Source organism: Quercus robur, chromosome 3, assembly GCF_932294415.1.
Source record: "Quercus robur chromosome 3, dhQueRobu3.1, whole genome shotgun sequence".
Taxonomy (NCBI): Eukaryota; Viridiplantae; Streptophyta; class Magnoliopsida; order Fagales; family Fagaceae; genus Quercus; species Quercus robur.
In genome coordinates, this window is record NC_065536.1 from 52,258,982 (window position 1) to 52,269,625 (window position 10,644).

At 33.6% G+C, this 10,644-nt stretch overlaps 2 protein-coding genes across 3 annotated transcripts; one reads left to right on the plus strand and one right to left on the minus strand.

Moving 5' to 3' along the window:
- The first annotated feature begins 303 nt into the window (after window positions 1–303).
- LOC126718306 (E3 ubiquitin-protein ligase AIRP2-like) lies at window positions 304–2,386 on the plus strand. Of its 2 annotated transcripts, none has more exons than XM_050420430.1 (5): window positions 304–706; window positions 1,167–1,329; window positions 1,442–1,508; window positions 1,635–1,869; window positions 1,981–2,386. In XM_050420430.1, the coding sequence occupies exons 1-5, from the start codon at window positions 618–620 to the stop codon at window positions 2,189–2,191; spliced, it is 765 nt and encodes a 254-aa protein (XP_050276387.1). In that variant the 5' UTR covers window positions 304–617; the 3' UTR covers window positions 2,192–2,386. The 2 variants fall into 2 exon arrangements, with proteins under 2 accessions (XP_050276387.1, XP_050276388.1); XM_050420431.1 differs by having other exon boundaries at window positions 306–706; window positions 1,151–1,329.
- Window positions 2,387–5,506: 3,120 nt separating this feature from the next.
- LOC126719756 (GDSL esterase/lipase At3g48460-like) lies at window positions 5,507–10,389 on the minus strand. Its single transcript, XM_050422277.1, has 3 exons — window positions 10,335–10,389; window positions 6,305–6,897; window positions 5,507–6,013 (listed from the first exon to the last, which is right to left on the minus strand). Exons 1-3 carry the CDS (start codon window positions 10,387–10,389, stop codon window positions 5,507–5,509), a joined length of 1,155 nt encoding a protein of 384 aa, XP_050278234.1.
- Between the last annotated feature and the right edge of the window lie 255 nt (window positions 10,390–10,644).

Here is a 10,644-nt window from a genome sequence, read left to right on the forward strand (position 1 = left end):
AAGAGCAGTTTTAGCAATCTTATTTAATACTATTATTTTTCAGCAACCCAAATTTTTTTTTTAAAAAAAAAGCAACATTATTAAAGTATTAAAAGAAAACCAACCAAAAAAGCAAGGATTATTATGATAAGAACAAGAACTCAAGTGTGGGGGTATTCCCAAGTTTCTATCTTTATTCTTATCCATCACCATCATCATATAGTCATACAAAAGAAAAAACGCATTCTTTCTTAACCAAATTTTCTCATTCATTATCATATCAAGCACATATATATGTATGCATTTTTTCCTCTGACCATAAAAGGACAAGCCAAAACCACAGACATGCTTCGAAGCCGTCCTTTATTACCCACATAAGATAAAATAGAAAAAGAGGTTTGGTGTTGTCTTATAAAAAAAGAAAAAAGAAACTTAGAAATAGACATACCCACTCGTTCTCTCTCTCTCTCTCTCTCTGTTGTTTTGTTTACTTTTGTGCTTGTCTTTTGGTGGAGGGGATTAGGTTCCCAAGTGAAAAAAGAGAGAGAGAAAGATAAGTGCTTTACATCAATTCTGAGAAGGGTTTTTGTTTGTTTGCTGTGTAAAACTGAAGAAGAAGAAGAAGAAGAGAGTTAGAGATGGAGATGATGTATTATGAGCTTGCAAGGTCTTCTTACCAGGACTCCTTGAAAGTCTTGGAGGCTGATATACAACATGCTAATGCTCTGTGAGTTTTTAGTTTTTGTTTTTTGAGTGTGTTTTTTTATATGGGTTTGTTCTTTTTTTTTTTTTTTTTAATTATAATTTTGTATGGTTAGGCACTTAGGCTTTGGGCCTTTTGATGATCAACCTGTGGTAAATTGTTCAGTTTGTTTGCTAATTGATGGAGAAAAAAAGAAAAGAAGCAGAACCCATTTAAGTGTTGTGTTATGGTTTTATTTTTATGCTGTAATTTTTATTATCTGATGATTTTTTTTTTAAATTAATTTGTTTCCTCTTGGAATTATTAGAAGGTAAAAAAATCCATGGGGTCAACACCTGATTAGGACTTTTTTTTTTTTTTTCATGCCTAGTACCTCTCATTACTTTAGTGCAAAGAACTGATGGCTGGTGAATTGATTGAGTGTAAAGGTAGATGCTGCTTTATTAAACCAACTTTTGTCTAAATTAGGATTCTGGATTTTTAGGGCTGCTGTAATCCCAAGAGCCAAGAGTGGTGCACGTCTTCAAATGAAATTGGTGTACAATCAATTGGCTCCTCTCTATCTGTTTTTACTACAGTGGCTGGATTGTTCTTGCACATGTCTGCTCCCCAGATATCTGAACTTTTTCCACATACTTGTATACAAGGTTGGTTCTTTTAATGTTAGCCTTGTTGTAGCTGTGGGTTATGACAAAGTTTGCAATTTTTGTTTTAAATAACTTGGGCATGAATTTGTAGCTTACCATCTTATATTAACAGGTATATACAGATGGCAGACCAAACATATCTACACATGGAAGGAAGGCAACAATTAGGGACTTTTATGGTATGTTAATTGCCTACTTATGAATATGTTTTGTGCTCAGAAAGAAGAAAAAAGAGAGGCAATTTGCCAATTATTATGGTTTATGCATATATTCTGACCTTTGTTCCAAAAAAATCCAAATTGCAGCTGTTATATTACCATCACTTCAACGGCTCCATGGTAGCTTGGAGGATTTTGATGTTACTAAAGAAGGGAATCTGCGAATGGAAATTTCATGCAAAAAGAGGCTGGAAGGAGATGGAAGACTCACCAATGTCGATTTGGAAAGAGAAGATGAATGCGGGATTTGCTTGGAGCCTTGCACCAAAATGGTCTTGCCTAATTGTTGTCATTCAATGTGCATCAAATGCTATCGCAATTGGTAACTACTGTTTTAATTTTATATCTCTTATGCTTCTTATGCTAACACGACTAATACTTGATATTAACAGGAATTATTATTTGCTCTCGTGGTGTTCTTTCCAAATTGCAGGAACACAAGATCAGAGTCCTGCCCTTTTTGTCGTGGCAGCTTAAAGAGAGTCAATTCAGAAGACTTATGGGTGCTCACTTGTAATGATGATGTTGTTGATGCTGAAACGGTTTCTAAGGAGGATGTGTTGCGATTCTACCTGTACATCAACAGCCTGCCAAAAGATTACCCAGATTCCCTATTTTTAGTGTATTATGAATACCTAATTTGATTTGTAGTAAATGAGAAGATATGTGTACAGACTGCAGATAGAAAAGGCCGACCTTCAACTGTGAAAAGAGTCTGGTAGGGAAAATTCTCTGGGATTTTTACACAGTCACAAGCTCTCCATTGTACTTGTTTTACAACTATAAACTTCAATGTACGACACTCATCATGATTAATGGTAAATTTGTTTTACCTGAAATTTGTTGTCTATCTTCATAATCTACTAAAATTTCGGTATAATGCACATTGAAATACACATATTTCCAGCAAAAATTTGTGTGACACTGAAGAGAAATCTATGCAAAACATGTTCAGAATTTGGCTTCCTGATCTTGTCAAACCACATGATCAACCTTTAATCTGTGCATATGTTGGCTCGCTTGTTTGCCAAATTTGCAAGCTACTTGTAATGTTTGTTAGAATTTGATATCAATGTCACAAAAAGTAATTTGAATGGGGAGAGTATGGGGGAACTTAAAATTTAGCATCACAAGTTCTTCAATGCTTAGGTTTAGCTCTGTTTTCATGCTGGTTCTTCTTGCTATTTTGATGTGTGGCACTTGAAGTCCAGTGGCTTAGTCACAACCTATGAGCATTACAACATTATACTGGTTTTTTATGATTAGTTTATGATGCAGTTCATCATTGTATAAACTGTTAGACTTTGGAATTGTTTGTTTGTAGTTGTAACATTTAAAAGTTTGTACTTTTGGTAACAGCACAAGCAAGAAATTGTCTTGGCTGATTAGTTAGGGATTAGCTGTCAAGAAACTTTGTTAGAACAATATGTCAGTTGCTAAGCCACCCTTACCCGAGCCCGCTTTCTTAAACTGCTGCTCCCATGCATTTATAAAGGTCTTTGATTGAATTTTCTAAACCTTTCAGTTTTACACAGTTTCCATTAGTAATCTAGAAGAGTTGTTTCTATTTGTTTTTCCACTTATAAGCAATTCAACCAAGCCCCTTTCCTTTCATAGTTTATCTAGCTATTTTCCCACCATATCAGGTTCTTCCAACAGAAAATTGAAAAAGAAAAAAGAAAAAAGAAAAAATTGGTATGGGCCAATTTTTCCACTGCCTTTATGAGTAATATTTAATATGCTTGCTCAGAATTTATTCTTTCTTTTTAGGGTCATACTAACGAATGCCCTTAATTGTCTTTCTTTTTAGGGTCATACTAACGAGTGCCCTTAAGGGCACTCGTTAATAATCTATTGTAGGAAAGTTTTGAAATCACTTTGATTGGAAATGAAAAAAGTTGTTAAAATATTAATTATTTTTTTTCCCATAAAAACTTTATTTAACTGGATTCTTAACTAGTGTCCTAAGGGCACTCGTTAGTATATATATATATATATATATATATTTTTTTTAATATTAAATAACCCCATTTTGACTCCACGAAAAATTGAGCTGCTTTTTGAGTCTTGACTACGTAGATGATAATAAATGAGCAATGGTCACAGACAGAAATAGAACTGGCAGGACATGTCAAACCAAATTGATATGGAATTTATTGGAGTTGATTGGCTTCTTTTATGTTCTGACCTTTGTTGTTGAACCAAACTGTTTGATATTGTATTACTTTTAGTTAATTGAGCTACTAATTGTGACTCCTAAATTATTGTGCCATAGCTAGCTAACTTCTGTGAGCTTATTTCCGTGTGAAGGGCACATGCCACAATTATTCCAGTAGCAACAATAGTTTATTTTCTCTCTCTTTATGCTGAAACAACCTACCACCAAACAGTTTTCACATTTGAATGCCCGAAGATTTGACATATTCTGATTGTTAGAGCACCAGCAATAGTGGTGCTAAATAATTATATAGTTATTTTTAGTATCACTAAATATCAAAATGTACCCTGTAAGAGTAGAGCTAAAATTATATTTTTTTAGGTCAGCTATAGTGCATAGCTACTTTTGGCTATGCACAGTAGCTGAAAGGTAATTTTTTTTTATTTAAATTTTGCGTTCACATTGCTTTTGTCTCTCCTCACTACCTCTATGTGTCTCTCCCAATGTCCACCATGCGTTCACACTACTTACCACTACTTACCATGCGTTCACACTACTTTTGGTTGTAGTTGTGTTTTGGTTGTTGAATGAAATATTATTTTATTGTAGTGTTTATATTATTTTACTGTGTTAAAAACTAAAATAAAACAATTATTGTTAGATGTGAGAAAGTAAAATAGATAAAATACTTACAGTAGTCCTCATTGTTATTTATGAGTTATTTATGAAGCCATAAATTGATTATTCTATGTTCATATCACAAAGGATCATATTTTGTTTACTATATGCAGATATTAGGTATGTTCGTATACTATATCCTTGACTTTTGATATCCTCCCAATCCCATTATTACATGTTGATTTTTGTCCTTTAAACAATGGTTACCCAGAAAGAAAGTTTCAGTTACCTAGAGGAGAAATATGGTTCTGTTGCAAGTCTAAAGGCCCAATTTCTTCAACAACGCAGCAACAGGACTTATTTATACTATGTACAAGAGGATTCCGCTATTTCAACTAGACTTTTATGTGGTTCAAAAATAAAATACTTTCATTAATGAATGGTAATTTCATTTAGAAATAAGGTCATAAATGTCAAATAACAAATTTCATTTTAAATTCAAAAAAAGAATTTCTAAAATTTATGATTTTTTTCTTTACGTTCAAAAAAGAAATTACATTAACAATTTATCTTTAAAGTTTTTCATTTTTATTTGTTTGAAAAAAAAAATTCTAAATTATAATAAATACAAATTATTAATCTTTACTCAAAAAAATAGAAAACGCCTCTAAAGCACGCACGTGCTCAGAGACTAGTGTGTAGATAAAAAAAAATCTGTAGTATCAAGATTCGAGAGAATAGATTCTCCAAAAAAAAAAAAAAAAAAAAAGATTCAAGAGAATAACTGCATACACAAAAGAAGAAGAAGTGGATAATTGTATTTTCTTCTTGCCATTGAACAGAATAATTAACCCATTGGTTAAGTGAGAAAAAGAAAACGGAAGGAAATGGTTGATAACTTATGGGATCAATCTCATACAACAGAAACAATTGACACCTCCTCTCCTTACAAGTGTAAAGTAAAAAATGGGACCATGGTTCAAGACCTTAGGTATGCGTGTAACTTTTAAATAATAACAATAATAAGGTAAAAAGATAGTAAATTATCTTGAAACAAGAAATATTATCCAGCTCTCCGAATGCCACCATTAGGAGCCTACTACTAATGTACCTAGCAGCAATAGGCATCAGCCTTCAGATATTAGTTGCTAAAAAGAGAAATGAAAGGCCAATATCAGACATCTTAATATAGGCCTTTCTTCTTCTTAATCAAATCTGCAAATGATGGTTTACAGAAGCCTTGGTTGAAGAAGAAATTAGAGAGGTGTAGATGCATATTTTCGGTCAAGTGAACCCCGTCAAAGTTAATGTGGGTGCTGGAGTCCTTGCAAGTAGAGGTGCCAAAAGCTCCACAAAGGAGGTCTGGTAGATAGTTGAATGGTCCTCCCCCAACTCCACAACATGCCTTGAAGGGTTCTTCAAAATGGTACTGTTGGTGTTTTTCCAGTATTGTTTTGAATGCACTGTAGTAATCAATATAGAGGATCATAGAATCTTTGTAATGGATTCGAATTTCATCCAACCTCTTTTGGAGAAGATCGTTGTGACCCTTTATTACCAAGTTGGCACTCGCTGAACACCCATTTTGATCACGATCATTTGAGGGACATGTTGTTAACTGCAATGGAAGGCACCCTATTGGTGGTAACCCTTGAACAACAAGGAACTTTGCACCCTTGTCCAATAGCGCCTGTCAAAAGAAAGCAGACTTAATATGACTATTCCAACGTTAACTTACCATAACATTCATTCTTTCTCTTATATGCAATGCACCAATTTCTGAAGTGTCTTGATCAAATGTTTAGGTTGGAAGAACTCATTGAGATACTATTTTTTTTCCTTATAACAAGTTAAGGCTATATGCTACTTTCTTTCTCTATTTGTAATATTATGCTTGTTAGAATAATAGTTAAATTATTAAATTCATAATTTTTAAATCAATTTAAGCTTTTGACATAAATGGTAGTTTATCAATGCTTACCAATGCAACTGTGCAGATGTGATCAACAACTTGCTCTGTGAATTGGTTATTGACAATAGCAGGGCCAATGGAAGAGGCAAAAAGACGAGCATAGTCATTGCCACCCATCTCACCAATCCAAAAGAGAGCTTTCCCAAGCTCTGATTTGCATGCATCCTCATCTTTTCCCTTGCATTCTCTCTCCCCAACAAAGCTATCGAACCAATCAAGTTGAGTTAGTATACTCTCTGGATTTTGTTTCCACATTAGGGGATTACCAAAGTTGAAATGACCAAATAGATCATTTGAAAGAGCCGTTGATCCGGCTATTGCAAAGTTTGCACCACCTGAGAAGTTTGCGGAAGAGTCTTTATAGGCTGACAAGTGCGGTATGTGGAGAGCTTCACATAGGAAATCAATGACCAAGCGGCCATTAGATAGTCGATAACCAGATAAGTTTGAACTCTTTGGTGAGGAATATGGGGACCAAGCTTGAGAGAATAAATTGCTAATGAAGGATTTGAGAGCACCCAAGTAGTAAGCATTTCCAGTGTCTGTGTTAGAATCGCCAAAAGCATAAACCTTGTTGAAGCAACCTTTGAAATCAACTCTTGCTTGGAAACCAGCAGGAGGTGGCATGCTTTTGTGGCTCTTGTTATGAGCATATGAAGGAGACAAGGATAACAAAAGGATGAAGCAAGAAATTTGAAGAAACAAGTACTTGGTGTTTGCCATTTTATGACTCAACAAAGGATCTTATTTGTTTGTTCAATTGTGGGAACTAAATGGTGGAGCAAATGAAGTATTTATACTTGGCGCCTCTCCCTTGTGGGTTGATCACTCGTTGAGGCATTGTATGAACCTCCTTACCTTTAGGAGAGCAAAGATGATCTTTGTTTTACTTGGTCATTATCCAATGTCACAAAACTTGCAGTTTTGAGTCTTCTAGTGTAAATTTGACTTTGTATGAGCCTAACAATGCTTGGGAACTCAACTTCATTGTTGTTTGTGTAACCGATCTCTCCTAGACATGTTGTTAGAGATTTAGACCCCGATTGTTAGAAATTAACTAATTTTAAGCCAGCAAATTAATTAACCAATTATTGTTCGACGTTCAATTTATGGTTAACTAGTTTGTAACCTCGTGTATATGCAAAAGATACATTTACAAATAAGCATGATTAAATGAGTATTAAAATTTTACCAAATTTATATAATATATATAATGTTTGTATATTTGAATATATAAAATAGCTACTAATAAAATAAATACAATTTTATTTGAAGCAAATGAAAAAAAAAAAAATTGAATTTGTTATCCATTAAATTCTCAATTTTAATTTGTCTAACCACTATTTAATAATAATAATAATAATAATAATTAATCAATGTTGGTGATTTTTTTTTAAGGTTTATTAATTTAAATTCTATGGTTTTCTCATTTGATAACTCATTTAGGATAAAAAATTAAGAAAATTAAATTGGACTCGATTTTTGTAGTGTAGTAAATAGTTGCACCAAAATTAAGAAAATTGAATGGAAAACATAACATAAAATTAGACTCCTATTTGAGATCTAATTAGATTTCTCGTAGTTTTGATAAGTACAAACCAATATTGGTAAACAAATAAATGCAAAAAGTAAATAAAATAAGCAATATGGTTACGAAAAGAAAAGTTCTAAATGGAAAAAATTCTTTACCACTAACCTCTAAAAAAACAGATCCACTGAATAGAATCAAAGTTCTATAATAGAATCATCTTTAATTCTACAGTTCCCCTTAATAGTACTTACAGTTTTACCACATGCAACTCAAAATCCTTAGACTCTTTTCTAGCAAACTTTGTACAAATGAATGCTTTGTCAGAATTTGAAGATTCACCTTGAAGGTTTTCACTATAGCCTTTGATCATCGATCTTATTATCTTCTTTGGTTGTTGTTGAGTGAGAACTCGGCTACAAAAACCTTGCATGTGCAAAACATATCTATAAAAATCTTTATTTTGTTGTCATTTTTAGTCCTCATATATTCTAGCAAGTAGGGCAATAAATGTTAGAGATTGGATGAATGAATAGACCTAAATTGGATTTTGTATCCGTGATTCTTGATCGAACAATAGGTATCAAGGCATGCATTGAACTTATCACAATCAATTGATATGTATATTGAGATTTCAAAAACTTCTTTCTTCTTGAGCTATGTATTGAGATTCCAAAAACCTCTTTCTTCTTGGGTTGTTCTAGGCATAAGTCTTGGACTTCAAAAACTCTCTAAAAAGTAAAACACACTTAATACCAACTTTATCTCATGGTTTGCTAGCCGACAATCTACTGGCCTAACACATGTTTCTACTCATGCAACGACTATCACCATAACCTTTTTTTGGGGTGACAAAATATGAGATCTATTTTTTATTTTTCAATCAAATTATCATCAAGATATGTTTATTTCCCCCTTTCTTCCACACACACACACACACACACACACACACACACACACACACATATAAATAGATTATTGACTTTACACATTCATCTTGGGTGGTTTTAACGTTACATATAATTTTGCTTTACATATTTATCCACCATAATTTGAAATTTATTTTTTATTCCTACACATTTCCTATTGCACCAGATGGACTACTATAAAAGATATTTGCACCTTAAAATCAATTGATTAAACTATAGACACAATGTTTAGACTCCTGGGAAGTTACAAATTTTGCATCCTTTATATTCCTTCCTAAAAAAAACTACAATGAAACCCCCCCTCCCCCTTTTTTTTAATCTCTACACTCTTCTCTCTTTGTAATTTATTTCTTGCACAACTTTGAAATCGACGCCACTTCATTCTAGAGGAGTAGAAGTAGAAGAATAAGGAATAGGACTGTTTGCAGTCTTCACCCCTATAAGGCACCTCTTCTTTCTCCCACTACTTTTTCCTCTATTTTAAATGGTTAATTTGACAAGCTTTGTTGTTGTTTTTGTTTTTTTTTTTTTTAATCTCTTTATTTATTTGTTATTATTTTGTTTTTTTTTGGAAGACAGAACTACAAAGCATAAAAGCCATAGAACCAATGAACCATTCGTAAACCAAAATCTACAATTTTTTTTTAATTTTTAATTTTCATTTATTTTTCTACTTCCAATTTGTTTTGTGTTTTCTTTATTTCATACATATCTTTATTTTATGGTATTTAGGAAACATAAGTCTCTTCTTACGAAAGCTTGCAATTTGAGTGTCGATAACACTTGGATGCTTTGATGTGCTTGATTAATATGTCTTCTGTGTGCTACCTTTGTTGATATATACTTGTGCTTTGATAGATGAATGCTAGGATTGGGGATTGCAAAGTTGTGATTTACAACTATATTTTGTGTTGGCTTTATTCCATGATAAAAAGTGTTGTATTTGCTTTAATTTTATTCCTTGTATTTTGTGGGATTTTATTGTATTGGGTTTAGTATTAAGTTGGTGAAGAATCAAGCATGAAATGAAGAATCAATGCAATTTTGCGACTAACTAGCGAGAAGAGTATCCTGCGAAAAGGGCAAGTGAGAAGCACATGCTGGAAGCTGAAGAGTCGTGCCAGACTATCGTTTTCACAAGTGTCTCGTAGGTAAGGCCTTCCCGCGAAGTATTCACAAAACTTTTTGCTTGGAGGATTTTTCAGTGTTATTTTCTTACCCTTTACTCATACTATATATACTCTCATTACTCAAAGAAATTGTAAGGAGGCCATTCAGAGAGAAAAACCTTAAATAGGTTTTCTATAGCACACACACCCATCTTTTAGAGAGAGAGAGCTACTCATCCTTAGTGAGAAATCATTTTACCCTCTTCTCCTTCCCTCTCCCATTGTCATATCTTGAGAGGAGATTTATACCCAAACACAACCCACACCTTTTTAGAGTATAGAGAGTGTTTTAGAGCATGGGAAGCTTTGGGGATTTGCCAAAAGAAGCTTGTGAGGCTTGGCGGATGCAATTGGGCATATTGCGGGATCCAGAGAGCTAAAGAAGATAAGACTTCGTTAAGTCAATTGGAAGCAAGAGCTTGGAGGGCTCAAGTATATTGGGTTGACTAGGCTCGGAGGGTCTTTCATGTACTCCAACTTTATTCTCTAGTGGATCGATTCACCGCTTAGAGGGCGGCGGAGAGGTTTTTCGCCAATTTCTTCAGTTTCCTCTTTGATAACACGTCTTGGTGTTATCTTGTGGTTGCATCTCTCTTCCCTTACTCTTGTGCTTTACTTTTATTGTTTGTTTTTCATGTTTATGCACTAGAGTAGTTATCGGTTTATTGCGCTTCATTTACTCCTGTTCCACACTTAGATAAGTTAGAGTAAAATTGTCACGCC